At 39.7% G+C, this 26,208-nt stretch overlaps 2 protein-coding genes, 1 long non-coding RNA gene and 1 pseudogene across 3 annotated transcripts; 2 read left to right on the top strand and 2 right to left on the bottom strand.

The window, feature by feature from the left end:
- The first annotated feature begins 383 nt into the window (after window positions 1-383).
- On the top strand, window positions 384-1,584 carry LOC126586831 (uncharacterized). Its single transcript, XR_007610913.1, has 2 exons — window positions 384-819; window positions 977-1,584. It is a non-coding gene; the product is annotated as an uncharacterized LOC126586831 (long non-coding RNA).
- A 298-nt stretch (window positions 1,585-1,882) lies between these two features.
- On the top strand, window positions 1,883-4,908 carry LOC126584555 (uncharacterized; annotated as a pseudogene).
- Window positions 4,909-6,742: 1,834 nt separating this feature from the next.
- Window positions 6,743-8,607, bottom strand: LOC126584882 (dof zinc finger protein DOF1.4-like). Its single transcript, XM_050249252.1, has one exon. The coding sequence runs from the start codon at window positions 8,034-8,036 to the stop codon at window positions 7,158-7,160; it is 879 nt and encodes a 292-aa protein (XP_050105209.1). The 5' UTR covers window positions 8,037-8,607; the 3' UTR covers window positions 6,743-7,157.
- Window positions 8,608-13,163: 4,556 nt separating this feature from the next.
- On the bottom strand, window positions 13,164-26,082 carry LOC126587240 (uncharacterized). The gene is made up of 18 exons (XM_050252276.1): window positions 25,778-26,082; window positions 25,017-25,136; window positions 17,087-17,203; window positions 16,916-16,978; window positions 16,699-16,806; window positions 16,125-16,202; window positions 15,772-15,864; window positions 15,570-15,656; window positions 15,341-15,442; window positions 15,116-15,235; window positions 14,949-15,011; window positions 14,615-14,757; window positions 14,356-14,437; window positions 14,207-14,265; window positions 14,070-14,112; window positions 13,824-13,915; window positions 13,665-13,734; window positions 13,164-13,416 (listed from the first exon to the last, which is right to left on the bottom strand). The coding sequence occupies exons 1-18, from the start codon at window positions 25,994-25,996 to the stop codon at window positions 13,345-13,347; spliced, it is 1,731 nt and encodes a 576-aa protein (XP_050108233.1). The 5' UTR covers window positions 25,997-26,082; the 3' UTR covers window positions 13,164-13,344.
- Window positions 26,083-26,208: the final 126 nt, after the last annotated feature.

Genomic DNA, 26,208 nt, shown 5'->3' with positions numbered 1-26,208 from the left:
TGGATAAGGACGAGACTTTTTGTTATCAGGGCCTACTTTTGTCAAAATCACACCCACTTCCCATGACTTACAAAAATTCATTTACTTTTTTTTTTTTTAATAGGACACTCATGTCATGTTAATTTGTTCACTTAAAACGTACATAACGATAACTTTTTGAATTCGAGTCCTACACGAGCCCAATTGGTTGGATCATGATGCATTGATTCTCGTCATCTTTATCTTCGTGGGACGGGTAACGTTTACACAAACAACTGTGCTTAAGGATTTCTACTTTTCGTCTATAGTTTGTCAAAACATGCATACTTTAAAGTGCTTAATCACTCATTTTGCACTACTTTTCTAGTGATCATAAGAAAATTATAGCCGTGTTTGGAGTGAAATCTTAAAATGATCCTAAAGTTTAAGAACATTCTGCATTTTATGTAAATGCTTTTTCATGATGTTCTTATAACATTACTAAACCGACACCAGCTCTTACAAGCAGATTGGGTAGATATCAAATGTTTAGGCCGGCCCAATCATTAACATGATTATGTTCCACCAAAGTTAACTATGATAGCCCAACTTTTTTTCTTAAAAGTAATCTGCTGTTGGATCTCGATGCAAACGCGATTTTCTTTGTTGCCCTATTCTGTTCTCTTCTCGGTCGTACTACATTTGCACTGCTAACCAATCTGTACTACATCCAAGTACCAGTGAGTACTAAGTTCTAGTACTCCAACCTTGATTATATTGCATCAACACCTATAAATACATCATCTCTCTATTACCATTGCAGCAGAAATCAGCTCAGCAACTTTACCACTTCAACTTCAAGTAAGTTTTTCATTTGATCTTTGTTCCGTTTGATTTATTCAATTCAAATCTTAGAAACAAAGAGCGGAGTGCATAGGGGGAAATTTCCGCACTCTCGTTTTCTCCTTATGCACTTCTTTTGTTTCTGTCATTAGTTAATCTGAGCATTTTTTGTCAGGAATTGGAGATGATCCAATGCAGTGTTATGGTTTGAGTTCATCGTTCCCGTCGATCGAATGAACCTGCCTGAATTTATGGCATCCACAATCGGCACCAAATTCATCACCGGAGTGCTACTTTCATCACCTTCAGCTTCCAAGTCCAACAAGTCCCTTGTCCTTGAACTCATGTTACCACTTCGATCTCATATATTTTGTTAAGCACATGCAAGCTATGCACAAACAAAACCGGGGCCGCCATTTTTTATATCTTGGCACCAAAGTCACCACCCGACTGTTACTGTATTCAACTCATCCTCCAACAAGTCCGTTATCTCTATGCGCAACCTCTTAATTTTCTATACAATTAACAGAGAAATCATATAAAAATAAAATAGCTTGCGTATAGAGATAAAAGGACTTGCTGTGGAATGAGTTGAAGATGATAGCAGTCTGGTGGTAGCTTTGGTGCCAAGGAATACAAGATGGTCACCTTAATTTTTTTTTTTTCTTGGTATGCAGTAGTAAATTTAGTGATAGAAATCAATGTACTGATGTGAGAATATGGTATTGTTTGATTGAGGATGAAACTTGAGAAATGAAATAAACATGCAAATATTTGATTCTATCTGCTCATTTTTTAATGTTCCTCCTATAGATTTTGAAAAATATTTGTGTGCATTAACATTGGGATAACTATCCATATAATTACCTCAAAAAAAAAAAAAAAAAAAAAAACCTATCAATGTAATTAAAGGACTTGCCGGTTCTCTCATAAGTTGATTTTGTGGTATCAATAATGTTCATAGAGAGATTCAATTACGATTGACTTTACTGTATGGTAAAAGTAAATGTCAAAATAGATTCAACTATTGACAACGCTTGGTTGAGGGATTCTATTGACAACGCTTTTTGGGAGACCTTCCATGTGCTGTCTCGGGCGTTGGATATCGGTGCCTCACTGCAAACTTGCAGATGGTCTTGGGTCCCAGAACGAAGCGGCGGTTTTTGTTGCGTTGCACCATGTTTCGGAGATGCGCAATTCTGTTTGGGTCGATCAGCCCCCATTTTTGTTTGTAAGAATTCTAAACAAGGACGGATTACCTTGTTCCCCGACTTAGATAGTTTTGTGTGTGGGTTGGGTGACACCTTTGCCATCAGTGGCGGTGTCGTTTGTCCCCTAGCCCCACGTCTATGCACCTTTGTTTGCCGTACGGCGTACGTCGGCTTTCTTTGTTTCCTTTAGCTTTTTGCCCTGGTTATATGATTTCCAGTTTCTAAAAAAAAAAAAAAAAATTCAACTATCAACCATAAGGATCAGGACTTGACCAATTCAAATTCGACTATCCCAACATCATATTGATTCTCTGTTACCTAAACATATTGATATCGACACAATATAAGCGACACGCTCTGATTTAAGCAGTTGGATTCAAAATTTTCTCATTGGTAAGAGAATTCAGATTTCGTTTATTTGCTTGGGGCAGCGAGGGGTTATTTCTTTTCTTTTTGCTCGTTGTAATTTTGTTTTCAATCAGGTTCCCATTAATCTTATTTCGGTGTTGTTGGGGTTGTCTTCTGCGGTTGGGTCTTACTGGGATGCGGGGGGTTTCACGAGGACAGGGGGCTCGTTGGTTTCTGCTCGGCAGGATTTGGTTCCTCGGTGGATCCCTCCAACATCTCATTTTTTTTTAAATTAATGTTGATGCTAGCTAGTCTAAGATGTCTAAACTGGGCTTTGTTGGGGTGGTCATGCCTGTAGAGGGAGGGAGTTTTTTGGCGGCTGCGAAGTATGCTATTATGTCCCCTAATGTTGATGTGGCAGAAGCTTTTGCGTTATTGCGTGGCTGTGAATTGGACACCTCTTTGGGGTGTAGCTCGATCATTTTGGAATCGGATTCTCGTTAATCCATATCTTATCTTTCTAGTGCTATTGATTCTGGCAGTTGGGAGGCTTTCCCTGTTTTGGCAAGAGTCAAGCAGTTGAGTGAAGCTTTCCAGATTTGTTGCTAGTCTTGGGTTCCAAGATCAGCCAATTCTGTGGTGGATTTTTTTGCGTCGGTTGGTTTTTCGGAGATGTGTGATCGGGTTTGGGTTGACAAATCCCATCTTCGTTGGTGCATGTTTTGAACAAGGATGGCCTTCCTTGTCCGCATTTATTTGGTGTGGCGGTGTTTGGGGTGACGCTCAATTTGGTTGTAGCATCTTCTGGTTTGTATCCCCTTTCATCGCTTTCATTCTCTTTGTGCCTGTTTGGTGTTAGCCTCTCGTAGGCTCTCCTGTACCTTTTGGCTTCTGCCTTGGAATGTCATTCCTCTTTCCCAAAAAAAAAAAAGAAAAAACATCAAACGCTTTTATCTTCATTTCGTTTCTCAGTCTCTGTCTCTGCGATTTGTGTTGGGGTTTTAGACGAAATTCGAGCTCGAGAGAACAAGAGGGGTTTTGGGGGATGGCTTCAATGTTTCCAGCCCATGACAAAAAGGCAGGCAAATGGGCAATTATTACCCAAAAGATGGAAAACCCAGCTCCAGCCCTTGACAAAATGCTGGGCAATCTGTGGGTCCAGCAGTGCCGGACTGCCCAATCAGGCGATTGGTGCCCGATTGCAACATCAAAATAAATTGTGAATACAGAGTTTGATTCTTCTACTAATTTATCAATTTGTAATCTTCATGCCAAATCAAAGTCCAAATAAAGTTCCCACAACTTAGCAATGAGAATCTCACATGTGTCTAATTGGCGCAAAACCTTGAAATCCATTTATAATGTTATTACAGGTTTAGATTTATAATAGGGTTTAGAAAATTTACAATTAGTGTGTAAATTTTGTTAAATTAGTGGTAAGGACATGATTTTTCTGTGGAGATAAACCCAAATGTCAACTAGGAACTTGAGTTGAGACTTGAGATTCACCCTCAAATTATTGATTCAAAATCTCAAAAGCCGAAGGAAGGAGGAAAAATCTCATAAGATGTGTATGTCATCAACGTTCTACTCGAATCGCAGGAACATTTTTCATTTCCAAATTTCAAATTTGGCGTTAACTGGAACGAGGAGGAAACACACACTGATAGCTTAAGTTATTAGAACCATCAGTTTCTTTTACAGTTCGCTACATTGTCAGTTGACCTGTCGAGCAATTTCAGTCGAACCGATTCACATGTTACTTCATCTATCATCTCTCCCTTGCAGGCCAAGACACAAACTCAAGCAAATTCGAGCTATCATTTCTGTTCTTATTGGCAAGTCAAGCTCTGATAATGGTGGCAAGTCGATGCTTGTGCAGTGGAAAGGCATTGAGACCCAGCGGATCTCGGTCATGGGCAATCATGCAATTCATTACCAGCTGGTAAGTACTCCTCATATAATCCCCTCATTCTCTGAGATCATGCTTGGTGTATAATCTTTACACTTTCAAGATCAACATCTTAATATCGCTTGTCGTCGAAAGATAAATGCTATTCTTATATTTCAATTTCAGACTTCAGATTTACTGGTTTCGAATTGAAAACTTCAGGGTGTTTTTTCTTATTGCTGAGCGATGCCTCTCGCCGGTTCAGTGAGAAATGCATACCGCACGAAGTACCGGACTGTGTTTATGAACGATAAACTTTCATGTGAGACAATGATGAAATGAATCTTCGGAGCTGGGGCTGCATTTGTCGTCCTCACAGGCATATTCTCAGAGCTTTACTATGTTAGTTATTCCAGGGCTAACGAATCCCCGGCTGCCTATAGCAGAGACACCGGTGTGAGGATGCAGAACCTCTAGAACAAAAACCAATTGGAGGGAAGTGACAGTGATCTTGTATTATCACTTGGTAGTTGGTTGACTAATAGCTGCATGCCTATCTTATGTACTAAGTTAGTTAATTAACAGGCCATATGATTGAATATTTGAAATGCTTGTGATTTATGTATGATATTTGGAGTTTGATGTCTCTTAAAATCACTAATTTGGAGTTCAGTGTCCTATTACCACAAGGCTCGTTCGACGGATGGAACTGGATGAGATTAGAATTGAGTGCAAGTCAGTGTTATAGTCTCACTCCTCTCGGTGGAACCTGTAACCGAGACACAGTACATTGGATTGTTGTCCAGTTTAACTAGTCCAGTTCCAGTTCCAGCGTCAAACAACGGCCAAGACAATAGTCCACTAGCCCTCATCAGACATTCGAAAATGGATATTCCGTTCCACACCGAGCCGCCAAACTAGTATCTGGCATCTGTCCGGTGCCTCAGTCCATTCCTAGATCAAATTTGCTCCCTCACTTTACAGCACAAGCATTGGACTGGTGCTTTTGGAGTCATCCATCGATGGCAATTTGCTTCATAATCCTAATTATTTTACAGATGGATCTGAGGAAACGTAGGTTTGAAGCATCAAAACATGATCTATTTTTAACAAAATGAAAAATATGTCACAGAACTGTGGCCCCAAATGCACATGCTAAATCCGTAGTCTTTAGAACTGGAGTGAGAGTATGAGAATGGGACCACTTTGAAACGATCTGGATTTTAGGGCTCAATCTTACAACTTTATGATAAGGTTCAAAAAGACGCTAGGCGCTAGCCGGGCAGCGAGCTAGACGTTAGTTGGGCAGTGGACTGGGGTCTAGTGCCTAGACGGACTAGGGGAATTTAAGTAAATCAATTATATTTCATGTAAATAAGTGTTTTTTTATACTTAAAAAATATATTTTTTCATCAAGAATGACATATATATTATGAAGTATTGGAACATAATGAAAACATGGGGAATGTGTGTTCATTTAACCATTCAACAAGTCTCTTACAATTTATTGCAAAAAAAAAATACAAAATGAAAGTTATCTATTTTCTGTCTAAGTGAGTCGCAACCTAAGCGGGTTTGGACGGGCTAGGCGGGTGTCTCATCATGTCTAGATGCCATTTCTTAATTTTCACACACCTAGGCATTAATCAGGATGGTGGCTAGCCGCCTAGCACATAGACGGCGCTAGGCGGGGATTTTTAGAACAGTGTTTTATGAAGGATCAAATACACAACACCAGGAAGGGAATAATAAAACAATTAAATATGGAACGGGTCGTGAATTTTCACTCTCGTTTTCTTCTCATGCAATTCTTATTCTTTTTTTTATTTTCTTTTGATTCATTCAAGTCATGTGCTAACAAAATGAAGAAGTGCACAAAAATCATTAAATAAAATTTTAAAAAAAACATATAAATTGTGTTATAAAATTACTTTACAACCCAAACTCTGTAGGGACTAGAACCAGTGGCCATAAAATATGGGGAAACAAATCTGTGCAAGCTTATTCAGTTGTCCAAATATACATACATATCTTACAAGAATCTTCCATCACATTCTGTCGTTCGCCCTGCTGTGTGGGAGTCCCCATTTCCATTCCTATCACAAACCACTCACCAAAATCTCTATAAAAATAACAGTAAACTGTAGCAATGATCTTTCAATTTTAACTCAATTACAGCAATGATCCATCAAGTAAAAATCCATTAGCATTGGTCCCTCAACTCATCAAAAAGTGCAGCTATAGTCCCTCAACTAAAAATTCATTATCAATGGTCCCTCAACTTTAACCCAATTGGAGAAATGGTTCTTCAACTTTAACACATTTGTAGCAATGGTCATTTCAACATAACTTATTTAGACAAAATTTTGACGAAGTTGACGAAAAAGACCATAGTTACACGTTTTGATGAGTTGAGAGACCAATGGTAATGGATTTTTAGTTGAAGGACCATTGCTACAATTTACTCTAAAAATAAATAAAATAAAATCAATAAACCAATTAGTTCTATCTCATTGAACCAAAAAAAAACCCTAATACAAACCTTTACATGCATGTATTTGCTTCTTCCATCAGCTTAAAGAAAATCAAAGAGCAATCAAGATAAGAGTTACAAACTTACAAATTAATACATACATACATACATATATATAATTTTTTTCAAATTAAATATCTCGAAGCTGAAACCTAAGGACAAGGACAGCTTCAAACAGTCTACATCTCTCTTTAGAAATTACAAGATTGAGAGAGCAAACTACCAGAAATTATATCACCTGAAGATCGCACAATGTGACAAACTGAAACTGACACATCAAGAGAACTGGGAGACTGTTTCTGTGTCGTAGATTTCTCACACACACGCAATTCAAATTAACATACCGCAAATGAAGATGGCTAATTCTTTAATTTTACGGTTTCATGTGATCAGAAGAATCATCCCAATGAGGCAAGTTGAGATCAGTAGAAACGAGGGTTTCGATGTCTTCCCAATTCCAGTCGTTCGAGTACACGTCCGTGGCAGCGTTACTTGTGGAAGGGGCTTTCCAATTGGGCTGCTGAGGATGAATATTTGGCATGATGCTTGTAATGGTTGGCTCCTCTACGGTGGCTTTGAACTGATCTTCGGCACTAGCGTAGTTATAAACGTTTAAGGATTGCAAAGATGTAGAGATTGAAGAGAAGTTTGTGTCAAAGGAACTTGAAGTAGTAGTACTAATTGAGCTTGAGAAGGGATCAAAGGTTATCAGGTTTCTACTTTGATGAAGAAAAGGCAAAGTAGTGGTACTACTTAAACCTGCTGATGAAAATATGATTGTGTTGTCCAAATTCTGTTGCGGAAGCAAAGATTGGGGACCGATAAGAGCGTGATAGAGAGCTTGCGCCGCGGTTTTTTTCTCGTGATGATCCTCAATCCCTGCACTGTTTGCGGCGGTTGTGGCAGCTGCTTCCGCGGGAGAAGTGTTTGATGACTTTTTGAGGCGCTTGTTTTTGCGGACGCCGCCAACGGGGACATTTCGGAGAGTCCCACCTTTTGTCCAGTGCCTCTTGCAAGCTCTGCAGAAGTGCCTTGGCTGCGACTTGTTGTAGTTGTTGTAGTAACAAAACTTTGTGTTCGTTGATTCACATCTCGGACACTTCAACGGCTCGGATTGCTGCTGCTGATTTTGTTGCTGCTGCCTCCTCATGGCGGTTGGTGGTTTTGGCAGCTGAAACGTCTGAGCTTGCAGCAAGCTTGTCTGACTCCAATCCATCCCGTCACTGTTGACCTGCTTAGTACTCAATCCCATCTCCTCGAACCCTCTCAAAACCCGAAACAACGAATTGATTACAAGTAACCCGAACGAAGATGAAGATCAAGGAACAAGTGTTTGATTTTTCTTTTTCTTCTTCTGGTATACTTATATCTAGCCCTTGAAACGCAGACGTCGAAAGAGAAAGCAGTCTGAAGAAATTGACGAGGCTGAGACTAGCTAGGGTTGTTTATAAGCAAAAGGGTAACGCGTTGATCTGAGGAAATGAGTGATTCTGGTTTCAGGTGCAATGAAATGCCTAGGAAGCTCCTGAGAAGTGAGCATATGTCTAAGTTGAATCTCCTTATCTCAATAATTTTAACATATATGTATATGTAAGTGTGTGTATATATGTGTATATATAACTATTAATGATATATAAGTGTGAGAAGAATATTAAGATATGATGATGGAAGAGCAGGAAAGGTTTTTGAATGGTCGAGGAAAGTTGTGATTGATAGATGTGTGGGGTTTGGTACTGGTGGGTGGCGGCAACCTTATAAAATTATGCAAACTTAGGCGACAATCAATAGTACCATACTACCATGCTCTTATATATTCCTTACTCATCACCCCCACAATTTTATAGAAACAAAATATTCAAGGACTAAAGTAATATAAGAGAAGAAACAACGTGGAGGAGACAGAGAAAGAGAGAAAATTACTTAACCTCGAAGGTGAAGGTGGGTTGTTGACATGTGGCTACCTTCAGCACCATTGATAGTGCTATATACGTTGGCTATGTAAACAGATCATATACAACGTCGTCTGTGCATGCAATGCTATATATAACAGTTTTAACAAGAGTCAACCATAAAATACAGCAGTGTATGTGATGCATTGTTTTACAAACAACTAGATTAGAATGTTTGGATTAAATCAAGCAAATTTAGCTAACAACTAAAGCGGTTATAACATTTTGGTATTAACAATTATGCTTGTGTACAAGTTTAATTTATCGTATTGAGTAACTCCGTATAAGGTTTAGACTCAAGCTAAACATGAAATACAAAATACTGTCACATCAATTGATGTACTGCTCTTATTATTATCACATCACATTGTCGACTACTATTGTTCCCAAAATTAAGTTCACTAGTCCTAGATGACATTATGTGCGACAATACCATATAAAATAATATAATTTGGAAATTTTGGGCAATGGAAATATAAATAAATAAATAAATATATATATATATATATATATAGACATAAAAAGGAAAAAAGTACACTAGGATCCATGGACTAGCTAGCTCGACTTGTTGGGGGATCAAATTGTTGTAGAGGGGTGGCGGGTAGACCCAATTTTGTGGGGATAAATTGCACAGTCGAGCAGCACGTGGTCACAAGTGGGGCATTTGTATTACAATATTTGGAGGGTTTTGATGACCCTGTGGCCCTATATACATGTGATTACATGTTACAGGTTGGCCTTATGTGTTCTAATCACATCCATGCACCATGCAAATATGTGCAATGTAGCTACAATGAAGGGTTAGTGGTCCTTGCAAAAGGAAATAGTTAATCTCTAAACCTAGATTCTAATTTCTGTCTATCTCTGTTTTTTATTTATTTTATTATATGGTCATACATAAATATGCATATGCAGAGAAGAAAATGAGTGTGTAATAATAATTTTTTTATGTAAATTGTGTTCAAGAACAGTTGTCATCTATGATATATTTAAACTTGATATGTCTTTATCATTTAGTAGTGGTGTATATTCCTCTTCACTTGTAAATAAGAGATTTTAGGTTTGATTCTTGTTAAAGTTAAATTCAAACCAAATTATTATAGCTAGCCTATGGTGAGGTTTAGACATCTCCCTATCTCTTTGTATAGATAATTTAAAAAAAAATTACATGTCTTAATTTGTAACAAAGTGGAGATTGAGTACCACTATATTGAGAAATGTTGCTCTCTCAAAGTAGAACTCTCCATGGACCCTCTGACACCTCACAGTTTAACGTTAATTCTCATGTCAACATTAATATTTGAAAAAATTTAGCTCAGAGTCCCACTTTTTAGAGTTTCCTTAGCATATCTCATATCAAGTGTCGTAATATAAGTGGTTGGATACGTGTAACAAAAAAAATTCAAACACTTGTATTAAGACACTTGGTATATCGAGCATACTCCCGGCACATTGAAAAATTTCTCATTAACATGGTTCTTAACTTCCTAATTACGAGCAAAAAGTGAATTAATTATTTATGATGAGTTTATATTATCATCATCAATGGATGGAGGTTTGGCCGTCGAACATATAAGACCACGAGATCCACGTACATATGAATATGATGAAGGCACCAAACTTATTAAATAATTTGAAGCAAATTCCAATCTTTGTTAGATGTTGAAATCAAACTTGTTCGATCGAGTAGTTTGGTTAGGTAAAGGTTCTTGTTTATATGGTCGTCTCCCACACATTTTAATTAATTTATCAAAAAGTATACGACAGAATATATGTCGTAAACGAATTAAACTTAAAAAAATAATACCAAAGTTTAAAATTAATTAAGCAAAAGAATAGTCTTATTAACCAAAGAAACGAAGGCATCGTACCACATTAATTCATACCAAAGAAACGAAGGCATCGTACCACATTAATTCATACTTTAATTATATAATATTTAACAATTCAATCTCAGTGACCAAATGAAGAATTCCAAAAGCTTAAAACGCATGCCAACACTTTTATTTGTTTTTATTGTTTACTATCGTTGTCACACTAATTAAATTATTAAGATGGATTATTTTGTTTTCCATGTGGGAGGGAGGAAGTTCTAGGAAGGGTCCAAATATGATTGTTTCATGTGTCGCGATGTCATTGGTACAGTAAAGGGGGTTGTGGTTGGTGGACTAGGTGTGCAATTGATGATGGTAACTTTAGGTGTTTAGGTTTGTGCATGCAACACTAATTATGGTCACTTTGATTAATTTGACTAATTAATTTGTTTGCAAATCAAGCAAGTTACCTTGTCAAATCAAAATTGTTATTCGCTGTTATATACACATGGATTTTGAAATAAGTTAGGGTTTTGATTGTTTTGAATTGCATGACTTGGATGCGAATTGTTTTAGATTTTGTTGATACGTTTTTTATTTGTTTAATTCTTCTTTTTCAAGTTTCTATTTTTCCAATCATGTTAAGATTCGAGTTGCACGGTGGTGTTACAAATTTTGTAATGAAATCGTCAACTTTGCTAAAATAATAGGAAGTTTTGTGAATGAAACAATGTACGAAAGGGTTGGAGGAGAATTCATGGGTAACTATATATCTACTAGTCAAATGACATGAAGGGTCAAAAAAGTATGTATGAGACTCAAGAAATGGGCGTAGAGTATTAAGTGGGACAATGCTCTGCTGAAAACACTGCACGTAAACTAAATTTCATAATACCAATGACTGAATATTTCTAAAATGCTTAATGTACATGATCATGTTCCCAACACTAAAAAAATCTCTCCAATGGATTGGCTATGCCCTAATACTCTATAGTGGTAGAGGGTGGCAGTGGTTGGTCCACCCTTTTTTTTTATCGCATGCATGGAAATTAAGTGTGAGAGGAAACATAATTTGGTTGTTTACGTCAATAATTGAGCCGACTACACACCCTAGACTAGAGTCTCAAATTAGGGTTTGAACTTTGACAGCTCCCTACCTTTCAACAACGTCCACAACTTTGCCCTAATGCTCTTATTCAAACCTATCCATAATACCCAACATCAGTTCCCAAGAAACTAAACGAGAACTCAATAACTCCATGGAAAAGTACAAATACCGTAGGTCCCGTCCCATTCCCCTTCTGCTACAATATCGCCATGCAATACCAAACGTCACGTTTTTTATTCATAAGATTTGAAGTTAAGATTTTTTTCAATAAAAATAAGAGAGAGTATCACTAAACTAAATAATCGTGATTATTTAGATAGAAGTAAAACAATTGGAAGAGTTTAACGTGCAAGTTCCAAATGGGTCGTAAAATTTGACGAGCAATTTTCGCAATCCTCTTTTCTCTCATAATGCTCACTTCCTTTTTGATAGCCTTCGAGTTGAAGAAAGCGCAATAAATTTAAGAGATGAAAATAAGAGACGTGCCGAAAAAGAAAACGTGAGCGAAAAGAGAAACACAACCTCACTTCTTAGTGGCGAAGAAACAAGACTACGTTTTCCCTTTTGAATCTTCCTTTGCTTTTTTTTAGCCTTTTTGGCATGGGATCCTAGTTGTTTACAAGAAATGAAAAAGAGTAAACTGTAACAATGATCCCTTAATTTTAACTCAATTGGAGCAATGATCCCTTAACTAAAAATTCATTACCATTGACACTCAACTCATCAAAACGTGCAACTATAGTCCCTCAACTAAAAATTCATTATCATTGCTCCCTCAACTTTAATCCAGCTGGAGAAATGGTCCATCAACTTTAATCTCAATTGAAGCAATGGTCCCTCAACTTTAACCCAATTGTAGCAATAATCATTCTAACATAACTTATTTTGACAAAATTCTGACGAATTTAACAAAAAAAACCATAACTACACATTTTGATAAGTTAAGACCATCTCCAACCATAGGCTAAAAGCCAAATTACCCCCCCCCCAACACTCTCCAACCCATGCTAAAATTTTAGGCTAAATGCCAAATGTTATTTCTGGGCCAAATACCCCCCAGCTTTCCCCGCGGCTAAATGCGAAATGTTTATCGGAATTTAAATTTTTTTAGATTAAAATGTTCATAAAATTAATTTACAATAATCTACATATTTATTTATTTTTTAAATTGATTTAAGAAAAAAATTTAGGCTAATTTCATTCTTTAATAATTCCGGGCTAAAATTTTAGGGTAGAAGGGTTGGAGCAGAAAAGATGTTTCTGAGCTAAAAGCTAAATTTTCAGGGCTAAAAAATTTGGCTTTTAATCCAAGAGTTGGAGATGGTCTAAGGGACCAATAGTAATGAATTTTTAGTTGAGAAACCACTACTCCAATTTAATTAAAATTGAGAGACCATTACTCCAATTTACTCAATGAAAAACGCAAGTCCTAATCTCAATTGTGGGATTCACCTAGACCACTAAATTTATTTTCGATTTGATTCTCTTAAGTCTCTAACAAATACGGATTAACATGACAAAAGGTGAATCATTATATTACAATACAGATCACTAAATGTGTATCAAAGTGCTACGAGCGGAGCAAACGTATCATATTTCTCGGTACAAACAAGTTTCAAATACCGGCACCAAAATCTCAACATCAGGTGGCCTCCAGAAAAAAAAAAATCGTAATAACACCGGTAGAGCCTAAAACTTGAAGTCCCTCTTCTTGTTTTTCCCATCTTTCTCTTGCATTTTACGTTTCCTCTTCTTCTCGTTCTGCACCATAAACCAACTCATTAGAATTTGTTAAACAACAACACAACAAAGCCCTTTCCCACTAAGTGGGGTCGGCTAAGGTGGGGGTATGCAACACGAGGATTTGCCAGGAGGTCACCCATCCTAGTACTACTCTCACTCCAAACTCGCTTAACTTCGGTGTTATGATGGGATCCCATTAGAATTTGTTAAATGCATTAATGAAAAAACTAATTGTTAGAATTTGCCAAAGGTATAGAGGAACACACCTCTGCGACCATGTCACTGAAGTCTTCCTTCTGACTTCGCAGCTTCTCCTCCTCCCTTGCTTCTTCATACCTATTAAAGGCCATACATTAGTTATAAGCTATCTGCTGCTAAGGTAAATGGTAAAAGTAAAGTTCAATATTTTCATGTTTCGGACTTACTTTGCAGGCAAAACGGTCTCCATATCATCCAATTCTTCGGGTTGTATAGTGACCTCCACTTTATCTGCTTTCTGACCTCTAAGCAGCTCAACCTAAGACAACAAAGACAAATCAATCATCGATACACAATCGAGAATAATAAGCAAAATAACAAATAGTTGCCAGACAGAGATTTAACGTAAGAAGGTACGGATACATCAGAATTTCTTTTAGAGCTTAGAAAGAAACAATTCATGCAGTCCTTACCTTTTTGGCCCCTGCTTTGTCTTGGGTGCCAGCCAAATTATACCTGCACGTGAAAAAGGACAAGTTTAGAAACTAATGAAGTTGAAAAACAAAAAGGTAGACACACAACGTTTAAAGAGACGAAGCAGATTGCGTACGTGTGACCCGTTGCAAGAAGTGTCCCGGGAGCAATTCTTTCCTCTTTTTGTTCAAGTACCTTTGCAAAACAAGTTAGACGAAGAATTACAAAATGTTGGTAATCAAACATACTACACAAACGACAAAAGTCTCTAATCACTGGGCTTACTTGGTATAAAGGCTTTTCAGGTTCTTTTTTCTGATCCTTGCGAAGTTCAATTTGAGCAGGTGTCTCAACGCCAGTGGGAGTACTGAGGAAAAGATGAAAAATTAGTAAAAGGGAAAAATGAGTTTACGTTGCAATCTTCCGTGGAACGAAAAGATAAAACAACCAATCTGGAAAAAAATGGAAAGAAAAAACTAAGAAATGTACAACCGAAAAAGCATGTTAAAACAAATAAATATGGGAAACACTGGAAATAAGATACCTTGACATGCTGTCTACAGATTGAATGCCATCCTCTAAATCTTCGTCCTCAGGCTGTTCTTCCTCTTCCTCTTCTTCTTCTTCTTCCTCCTCTTCCTCTTCCTCCAAATCACCCCAATGCTTTGTCTTGTCAACAGGCTCCTCCTGAGTTTAAATGAAAATGTTATTGCAATGTAATAAGTAAAGGCCATGGTCCGATGACAATTCAATGAATTAGAAACAATAATACAAGTCAATCATAAATATATCTCCTAGCAATTAAAGTAGTACTCTATAGGCTCATCAGACAAATAGAAATTACGTACAAAGTTAAATCTAATGACCAAAAGCTGTACCTCATAATTGGGCTGATCTTGTTGCTGAACGCCAAATACATCTCCATACAACGGTTGGCCATACTGTTAAACGACCAAAGTTAAATGGTTAAAAAACAAATATTTATATATAGTGGTTTGAAATTGGAATAAAACAAGGGAAACAATACCAAGAATTTAAAACTTACTTCATCAACAGGAGGCTTTCCCCAGCCACCAGGATGGTAACCAAAGCTGGCTCCAGGAGGGATAGGAGCATTCAGCCCGGGAATTTTCAGATGTGGATATGATGGTGGAGGACCATATCTCTACAAGAAAGAAAAAAGTCAAATAAAGGCAATACCCAACATTAACAAAGTTATATAGATACAACATAGAGTTGAACACCAAACACAATATATTTGCACACTCACCTGCATATTGATGAGCCATGGGGGAGGAGCACCATCTGGCATACCCAGAGCTTCTTTTAGTTCATGTGAAAGCATGCCTGGTTTCATCTCCCTCAATTTCACCTGAACACAAAACCAGAAACCAACACAAATAAAAATTATGTTACACCTTCACACAAGATACACAGATAGAATATTCACATGACCAATAGCACAGAGGTGTTTATGAATAGATGCTGGAATAATATACCTCAAATTCCTTCCCTTCATGGTACAGATCACCAAGAGTTGTCAACTTTGGCTTAGTCTGGTACTTGAAAAATGCATCATGGAGAACCTAACAAACAGAAAACAATCACATCAGTAAATCAAGATAATGATTACAGATGCATGTCCTCTTGAATTACATTAAAACACAAGATTAAAAAGTCTGAATTATAATAAATGAACACCTGATAATCGATATCCATTTTCCCCATCTTTGGTTGCATACGCTCCCGTTGTTTTTGCTTCAACTTCTTGCTATCTTCTTTTTCAATGTACGCCTGCACAAGACAACCATATCACAATCAACACACAACAAAATTAGAAAATTGGAAAGACAAGGCAGATAAAACCATAAATATAATTATGCATAGGTAACAAGAATTTGATGCATGTTTCTTTGTTAAAACTTAATTAAGATTCAGGAACAAAAGAAATATTTTACTTATGAGGTTAAAGTTATATGTTACGAGCAAAACTTAACAAACAAGCCATGCTTGAACAAGAATTGAGATTTTTAAAAATCTCATTACCAATTTACCTGTCTAATTTTCTCAATTCCTGTAGCAGCAATGAAGTCTGGAAGCTGAAACGGTTGTTTCTCAATACCACGCTTACCCTGCAAAATCAATCCAGTCTCGATGAGAAACATGTAATATTTTACAATCATCAGCATAGATTTCTACATCAAATCAGCAGTCTTAAATATTAAAATTATAGCAGAATTGGGCCCAATGATTAAGCATTATGGGAAGGCATCTGAAAATTCAAAATAGATATATCAGCACCTGAATAAAATCCCAAAATCCATCATGCACAGATACTAAAAATATCCCCCAATAATAGCTCTAAATTATGCCCAGATACCCACCCCACTAGGCACTAGTAGATATATAAAGATAAACATTCAAGGTTTAATTTTCCAAACACCTACAAGTCCAGGCTCCATGGTTGTCACAGCCGCTCCCCTGCAAGAACCACATGTATACATATAAGAGAAACCTCATCGACGTGATCTTACCATACCCTATCCCTAATCCCATCATGTTAATCATACCCATTAATCATGCATCCACATTTTAATAGATAGTTTTAACATCAGGGTAATCACTAACCTGCAGAAATTTCCTTTTCTGACACCAATGTCTAGGCACGGGTACAGTATTGCGATATGATTTTAGAAACACCAGCAGCTTAGGATCAGCTGCAGTTGCATCCCACACCTGAGAATATGTAGACAGACAAGCTTAATTTCAAACATACAAAAATGGAAAACAACAGGAACAACATATAAAACAAATTCAAACATATAAAAGATCAAGGTATCCAAACCTCAACAACATCAGGCCTTTGGCAAATCTGTTTCAATTCTGCAATCTTCATTCTCCGTTGAAGCTGAAAGATAACAACACATTTATTTAGCCTTGACAAAATGTTGTTGATATAGCGATAACAATAAAAAAAAATTAACATAACATTAACAAATGGAAAATACTAACAAACCTTTTTCTTCTTGTTTGATATTCCTTTCTCTTTTTGTTCATTATCCTGCTCTTCCTCTTCAGAATCTGAGTCAGCCTTCTTTTTGGGGACTCCTTCAGACTCATCCTTCTTATCCACCTGGATAGATCAGAGAAATGCATCATGGAACATTCTAGCAACAACAACAACAACAACAACAAAGCCTTTTCCCACTAAGTGGGGTCGGCTATATGAATCCTAGAACGCCATTGCGCTCGGTTTTGTGTCATGCCCTCCGTTAGATCCAAGTACTCTAAGTCTTTTCTTAGAGTCTCTTCCAAAGTTTTCCTAGGTCTTCCTCTACCCCTTCGGCCCTGAACCTCTGTCCCGTAGTCACATCTTCGAACCAGAGCGTCAGTCGGCCTTCTTTGCACATGTCCAAATCACCAGAGCCGATTTTCTCTCATCTTTCCTACAATTTCGGCTACTCCTACTTTACCTCGGATATCCTCATTCCCAATCTTATCCTTTCTCGTGTGCCCACACATCCCACGAAGCATCCTCATCTCCGCTACACCCATTTTGTGTACGTGTTGATGCTTCACCACCCAACATTCTCTGCCATACAACATCGCTGGCCTTATTGCCGTCCTATAAAATTTTCCCTTGAGCTTCAGTGGCCTACGACGGTCACACAACACGCCGGATGCACTCTTTCCATCCAGCTCGTATTCTATGGTTGAGATCTCCATCTAATTCTCCGTTCTCTTGCAAGATAGATCCTAGGTAACGAAAACGGTCGCTTTTTGTGATCTTCGCTAGATTGCTCCGGTCATTAGTGTGGATAAGTATATAAATGGATAGAGATAGGAAAGCAAACACAAGATGTACGTGGTTCACCCAGATTGGCTACGTCCACGGAATAGAAGAGTTCTCATTAATTGTGAAGGGTTTACACAAGTACATAGGTTCAAGCTCTCCTTTAGTGAGTACGAGTGAATGATTTAGTACAAATGACATTAGGAAATATTGTGGGAGAATGATCTCGTAATCACGAAACTTCTAAGTATCGGAGTGTGGTGTCGTCTTGACTTGCATTATCTGTCTCATAGGTAGATGTGGCATCTTCTCTGGAAGTACTCTTCCTCCATCCAGGGGTGGTATCTTTAACTGGTGGAGATGCACAATGTAATGTATCAATTTCACTTGAAGCTTACTTGTAGTTTCAGGCTTGGTCAAGCGCGATACAAACCATGTAGTAGGAGTCCCCCAAGTCGCCGAGCTAGGGGGTCTGCTGAAAGAGGTGACAGACAAGGTAAGCAATCAGAGCTCCGACTGATTGTTCACCTTCTCCCCATCTTGCAGCAGCATGAAGGATAAAGAGAAGAAAAATGAGAAGAGATGATATGAGATACTTTTGCTTTTGAAGAAGTAACTTTCCACAGGCTTATTCTTGAACTGAGTTGGAGGGTTTTCTGGTTTCCTCCAGAGTATAAGGCCGACTGAAGAATTTGAGGGTCAAAACAAGTCCATCAAATCTAGAGTACGTTCCACCCTGCTGATATGGGATACTTTTGCTTTTGACAGAGTAATGGATGTATCGGCACGTGTGCTGTTACGCTTGTCTCCACATGCTTCCTTGTATCCTTTGCACTTGCCCTATCTGTTCCTCAAGCAGATGCGGAATCTTCCCTGGAAACATAAGATGATGAAGATGAGTACTCGAGAGCAATGCCAGGTAAGTAATCAGGTAAGGGGTTCCAGGCAGTCAGTTCCTGGCTGGAAGCTTGATTCCAAGTGCTGACTGATTGCTCTCTTTCTCCTTGTCTTGCAGGTAAAAACAAGGCCAAAAGAAAAAACAGGGAAAAAGCATGATATGGGATACTCTTGCTTTTAACCCTGATGATATGAGATATTCTTGCTCTAGTATAGCTTGTTTGCAGAGGTATTATCGGGGGGAAAGAAAGCTGAATATTTCGAAAGGCTTTGTTGGGAGTGCCCTCTCAGATATGATGAAGGGTTGAGCATTTTTGCAGGTCTGCCTGTCCGTTGGGGATGGAGGTCGACATATATAGGAGTCTCCCTAACAACAAGTAGTAATGCTATTCCTTTACCCTGCTTGGTCATAGCACGGTAGTGGGAGCTGCCAGTTTCACATGTTTTAACTCTGTCAGAGCACTTTGAAAAAGTGGTCTGGTATCTGGCTCTCGAGATTCGGAGAACGATGCCTCTTCGATTTTTGAGAAAGCAATCATGCTGGGGGTCTGACTCTCGAGATTCGGAGAGCAGTGTCTCTTCGATTTTTGAGGAAGTAATCATGTTGGGAGTCTGGCTCTCGAGATTCGGAAGGCGGTGCCTCTTCGATTTTGGAGCAAGCAATCTTGTTGGGAGTGTTGTCTCGAATGTGAGTAAAGGTTGGACATGTTTGCTAGTCTACCTTGCCACGAAGCACAAAGGTTGACACACAGGGACTTTCCAATTATCCAGCAATGGTACTGTTCCTTTACCTTCTCTTCGATTTTGAGAAAGTAGTCATGTTGGGAGTCTGGCTCTCGAGATTCGGAGGAAGGTGCCTCTTCGATTTTGGAGCAAGCAATCTTGTTGGGACTGTTTTCTCGAATGTGAGTAAAGGTTGGGCATGTTTGCTAGTCTACCTTGCCACGAAGCACAGAGGTTGACACACAGGGACTTTCCAATTATCCAGCAGTGGTACTGTTCCTTTACCCTTGTGGGTAATAATATGGTAGCTAGACCTTCAAAATTTATGTGTCTAAACTTTGTTAGTGCTGTTTCTTTGCTATTCTTTTACCTTTCTTGGTCAGAGCGATGTAGTGGGAGCTGCAAGCTTCACGTGCTCAACTTTGGCAGAGAACTTTGGCAAAGTGATCTGTGGTACCCATGAGTTATTGTTGCGTGTGGGAAGTGGGTGATTGAACAGTAAGATTCATGTGCTTTCTACTTCACCAGAAGTCTTCGACAGAATGCCCATAATTTCTGCAAAGCTGAGTGTGCGTGTGACAGGTGCTGACAAGGCTAGAAAAGTAGGTGCCTCTTCGATTTCTGAGATCGGCCCTCGTGGTCTCTGAGCAGCCCAACTTTTGAGAAAGCGAGCGCCTCTTCGATTGATTCGGAGAACGGTGCCTCACCGATTTTTGAGAAAGCAATCATGCTGGGGGTCTGGCTCTCGAGATTCGGGGAGCAGTGTCTCTTCGATTTTTGAGAAAGTAATCATGTTGGGAGAGTGGCTCTCGAGATTCGGAGGGCGGTGCCTCTTCGATTTTGGAGCAAGCAATCTTGTTGGGAGTGTTTTCTCGAATGTGAGTAAAGGTTGGGCATGTTTGCTAGTCTACCTTGCCACGAAGCACAGAGGTTGACACACAGGGACTTTCCAATTATCCAGCAATGGTACTGTTCCTTTACCCTCTCTTCGATTTTTAAGAAAGTAGTCATGTTGGGAGTCTGGCTCTTTAGATTCGGAGGACGGTGCCTCTTCGATTTTGGTGCAAGCAATCTTATTGGGAGTGTTTTCTCGAATGTGAGTAAAGGTTGGGCATGTTTGCTAGTCTACCTTGCCACGAAGCACAGAGGTTGACATACATGGACTTTCCAATTATCCAGCAGTGGTACTGTTCCTTTACCCTTGTGGGTAATAATATGGTAGCTAGACCTTCAAAATTTATGGGTCTAAACTTTGTTAGTGCTGTTTCTTTGCTATTCTTTTACCCTTCTTGGTCAGAGCGATGTAGTGGGAGCTGCAAGCTTCACGTGCTCAACTTTGGCAGAGAACTTTGGCAAAGTTATCTGTGGTACCCATGAGCTATTGTTGCGTGTGGGAAGTGGGTGATTGAACAGTAAGATTCATGTGTTTTCTACTTCCCCAGAAGTCTTTGACAGAATGCCCATAATTTCCGCAAAGCTGAGTGTGCGTGTGACAGGTGCTGACAAGGCTGGAAAAGTAGGTGCCTCTTCGATTTCTGAGATCGGCCCTCGTGGTCTCTAGGGAGCCCAGCTTTTGAGAAAGCGAGCGCCTCTTCGATTTCTGAGATCGGCCTTCGTGGTCTTTGAGCAGCCCAACTTTTGAGAAAGCAAACGGCTCTTCGATTTCTGAGATCAACCCTCGTGATCTCTAAGCAGCCCAACTTTTGAGAAAGCAAACGCCTCTTCGATTTCTGAGCAGGCGCCTCTTTGATTTCTGAAGCTCCGTCGAGTGCAGATTTTTATAGAGGCTGGCATTAAGTTCCAAAGAACACTTGAATCTCCACCAGTAGAAGCTTCATTCTTGCACTTCTAAGATCTTGATTTGTCCGACCTCTTCTCTCTTCAACACCTTTGAAAATGTCTGGCCCCTCCGACCGTCGTTTTGACTTGAACCTTGTTGAAGAGGCAGCCCCGCCTTCTCCAGACAACATATGGCGCCCATCCTTCGTCTCCCCAACTGGTCCTCTTACCGTTGGGGATTCCGTGATGAAGAATGATATGACCGCTGCGGTGGTGGCCAGGAACCTTCTCACTCCCAAAGATAACAGACTACTTTCCAAACGGTCTGATGAGTTAGCTGTTAAGGATTCGCTGGCTCTCAGTGTTCAGTGTGCAGGTTCTGTGTCTAATATGGCCCAACGCCTATTTGCTCGAACCCGCCAAGTTGAATCATTGGCGGCTGAAGTGATGAGTCTCAAACAGGAGATTAGAGGGCTCAAGCATGAGAATAAACAGTTGCACCGGCTCGCACATGACTATGCTACAAACATGAAGAGGAAGCTTGACCAGATGAAGGAAACTGATGGTCAGGTTTTACTTGATCATCAGAGATTTGTGGGTTTGTTCCAAAGGCATTTATTGCCTTCGTCTTCTGGGGCTGTACCGCGTAATGAAGCTCCAAATGATCAACCTCTGATGCCTCCTCCTTCTAGGGTTCTGTCCAGTACTGAGGCTCCAAATGATCCCCCTCCGGTGCCTTCTCTTTCTGGGGCTCTACCGACTGCTGAGACTTCTCCTAAGCAACCTTTGTGAAGGCTCCCTCTTGTGTGTTTATTTTGACTCATGTATATGTACATATTTGTAGCTTATCGGGGATATCAATAAATAAGCTTTCCTTCATTTCAACGTATTGTGTTAAATACACCAAAGCCTTCTTCGCTAAGTTCTTTGAATTTTCTTTTGTTGAAGCTTGTATGTTGAAGCTTTCTGAGTGGAGCATGTAGGTTGGGGTAGTGTTCCCTTAATTTCCCGAGTGAGGAAAACTTCTTGGTTGGAGACTTGGAAAATCCAAGTCACTGAGTGGGATCGGCTATATGAATCTTAGAACGCCATTGTGCTCGATCCTGTGTCATGTCCTTCGTTAGATCCAAGTACTCTAAGTCTTTTCTTAGAGTCTCTTCCAAAGTTTTCCTAGGTCTTCCTCTACCCCTTCGGCCCTGAACCTCTGTCCCATAGTCACATCTTCTAATCGGAGCGTCAGTAGGCCTTCTTTGCACATGTCCAAACCACCGTAACCGATTTTCTCTCATCTTTCCTTCAATTTCGGCTACTCCTACTTTACCCCGGATATCCTCATTCCTAATCTTATCCTTTCTCGTGTGCCCACACATCCAACGAAGCATCCTCATCTCCGCTACACCCATTTTGTGTACGTGTTGATGTTTCACCGCCCAACATTCTGTGCCATACAGCATCGCCGGCCTTATTGCCGTCCTATAAAATTTTCCCTTGAGCTTCAGTGGCATACGGCGGTCACACAACACGCCGGATGCACTCTTCCACTTCATCCATCCAGCTTGTATTCTATGGTTGAGATCTCCATCTAATTCTCCGTTCTTTTGCAAGATAGATCCTAGGTAACGAAAACGGTCGCTCTTTGGTATTTCTTGATCTCCGATCCTCACCCCTAACTCGTTTTGGCCTCCATTTGCACTGAACTTGCACTCCATATATTCTGTCTTTGATCGGCTTAGGCGAAGACCTTTAGATTCCAACACTTCTCTCCAAAGGTTAAGTTTTGCATTTACCCCTTCCTGAGTTTCATCTATCAACACTATATCGTCTGCGAAAAGCATACACCAAGGAATATCATCTTGAATATGTCCTGTTAACTCATCCATTACCAACGCAAAAAGGTAAGGACTTAAGGATGAGCCTTGATGTAATCCTACAGTTATGGGAAAGCTTTCGGTTTGTCCTTCATGAGTTCTTACGGCAGTCTTTGCTCCTTCATACATATCCTTTATAGCTTGGATATATGCTACTCGTACTCCTTTCTTCTCTAAAATCCTCCAAAGAATGTCTCTTGGGACCCTATCATACGCTTTTTCCAAATCTATAAAGACCATGTGTAAATCCTTTTTCCCATCTCTATATCTTTCCATCAATCTTCGTAATATCGTCGTAAGCCGCTAACTTAGCTTCTCTGACAGCTTTCTTCGCCTCTTGCTTCGCTTTTCTATACCTTTCACCATTTTCATCGGTCCTCTCCTTGTATAAGGCTTTACAACATTCCTTCTTAGCCTTCACCTTTGTTTGTACCTCCTCATTCCACCACCAAGATTCCTTTTGGTGTGGGGCAAAGCCCTTGGACTCTCCTAATACCTCTTTTGCTACTTTTCGGATACAACTAGCCATGGAATCCCACATTTGGCTAGCTTCCCCCTCTCTATCCCACACACATTGGGTGATTACCTTCTCTTTGAAAATGGCTTGTTTTTCTTCTTTTAGATTCCACCATCTAGTTCTTGGGCACTTCCAAGTCTTGTTCTTTTGTCTTACTCTTTTGATATGTACATCCATCACCAACAAGCGATGTTGATTAGCCACGCTCTCTCCTGGTATAACTTTGCAATCCTTACAAGTTATACGATCCCCTTTCCTCATTAGAAGAAAATCTATTTGTGTTTTTGACGACTCACTCTTGTAGGTGATCACATGTTCTTCTCTCTTCTTAAAGAAGGTGTTGGCTAAGAAGAGATCATATGCCATTGCAAAATCCAAGATAGCTTCCCCATCCTCGTTTCTCTCCCCAAAACCATGGCCACCATGAAAACCTCCATAGTTGCCTGTCTCCCTGCCCACGTGTCCATTTAAATCTCCTCCTATAAATAACTTCTCCGTCTGAGCAATTCCTTGCACCAAGTCTCCAAGATCTTCCCAAAATTTCTCCTTCGAACTCGTATCCAACCCTACTTGAGGTGCGTACGCACTAATCACATTGATAAGTTCTTGTCCTATTACAATCTTGATTGCCATGATTCTATCTCCTACCCTCTTGACATCTACAACATCTTGTACCAAGGTCTTGTCCACGATGATGCCAACACCGTTTCTCGTTCTATTTGTGCCCGAATACCAAAGTTTAAACCCTGAGTTTTCTAGATCCTTTGCCTTACTACCAACCCACTTAGTTTCTTGTAGGCACATAATATTTATCCTTCTCCTCACCATAACTTCCACTACTTCCATAGATTTTCCCGTTAAGGTTCCTATATTCCACGTTCCTAAACGCATTTTGCTCTCTTGAACTCTACCCTTCTGTCCTAGCTTCTTCACCCTCCCCCGTCTAATAGGATCAAAGTACTTCTTTTGTGTGTCCCGGGTAAAGTTGATAGGAGCATATGCTCCCAAACAACTTTGAGTGGAGTCGTTCGAAAAGAAGTTTCTATGGCCCCCTTGCTCATTTAACACTGCATCCGGGTGCCGATGGAGATACAGCGACCCTTGCTCACTTATCACTGTGCTCGGGCCACACAGCGCGCCACTTACGGGTGACGCCCTAGCTTTAGCACGATTTTGTTCTGGATTCATTTTCATAAGGATTCGACGTGATCATGGAGTGCCGGTTGTCGACTACCTGACGCCCTCCCCCTCCTCCTTTATCCGGGCTTGGGACCGGCCATGTAAGACATAGGCGGAGTTATGGAACATTCTAGCAAATAAATAAAAAACGTGCACTGAAATTCAGATGTTACACAAGATGCCTTTTTACCTCAACACCCTCAGAGTCCTGGAAGGAGAATTTCTCGAAAATTTTTCTGAATTCCTCATCCATGCCATCAATTAACTCAGGTTTATCTGGAACATATTCAATTTGAACTTGCTCAATAATCTACACGGTTCAAAAAGTATCATTAATACACATGAAAAGATAATATACCAGAATTAGCATTCTAGAAACAAAAGAAGCAAAAACAAAATATCAACACTATTACAAACTCTTGTTTGGCTGCTCACATGGTATTGAAAATTACAGTTAACAACTTTTAAAATGGGTTTTCAAAGATTAACACCAGTGTGTAGACAAGCGAATTAAAATAGAGTTCCGGGTTCCACTTTCCCCGCCTAAATCTTCACTGCAAGATAAGAAGTTACAGGGTAACCATTTCTTTTTCTAAGATTTACTCAAGCGGTGTAGTTCAATTAATGGCTTGGCAACCCTACACATTGTTCTTTGTTTTCGTTACATAGCTAATATATTCTAAGCAACCGCGGAGCCAAAACCCTAATCTAATTAGCTAAAGGAGTTGAATGCAAACCCTAAAACCTCCAATCTAAACAAAAATAAACTACTAGAAAGAATGGCATCCAAATCAGAGTACAACCCTTCGATAAAACCCGAAAATCTACCCAACAGAACGGCGTCCAAATCAGAGCACAAGACTTCGTTAAAACCCTAGAAATCAATCTGCGACGAACAATAACTAAACAAACATTTCACAAAAGAATCAGAGGGAGAGTGAGGCGAAGAACCTGCTGAGTATCATTATTCTCCTTGACGTCATCGTCGGTCTCGCCGGCGCTGGACTCCGGCGCCTGAGAGGCTTTGTTGTTCTTCTTCTGCTTTCTCCTGCGACGGCGTCGCTCGCTCTCCCTCGACTTCTTGGCGGCGGCGGCGTTGTTCGTAGGGATTCCGTTCAGGTCGCCGTTCGCGACGGCGCCATTTGGCTGCGCGAGAACCTCCGCAGTCATGGTTCGGGATCGGAAAGCGCACGACGGAAAACCAAATCGAGAGGAAAGAGGCTCTCTCAGAGTGGCCGTGCGTGTAACCAATTTGGGAAGATAATTTGGGGAGGAAAATGGGAATGGTATTTATAGCTTGCAAGAATTGGCACGTGACTCACCACGTGAGAGGCTACCCTAGTTGGGCCTGATAGCCCATATCAAGGTTTGTGGATGCGTCG

The sequence above is a fragment of the Malus sylvestris genome, chromosome 10, assembly GCF_916048215.2.
Source record: "Malus sylvestris chromosome 10, drMalSylv7.2, whole genome shotgun sequence".
Taxonomy (NCBI): domain Eukaryota; kingdom Viridiplantae; phylum Streptophyta; class Magnoliopsida; order Rosales; family Rosaceae; genus Malus; species Malus sylvestris.
Note: the sequence above shows the minus strand (reverse complement) of the source record. Positions and strands in the feature narration are given on the sequence as shown.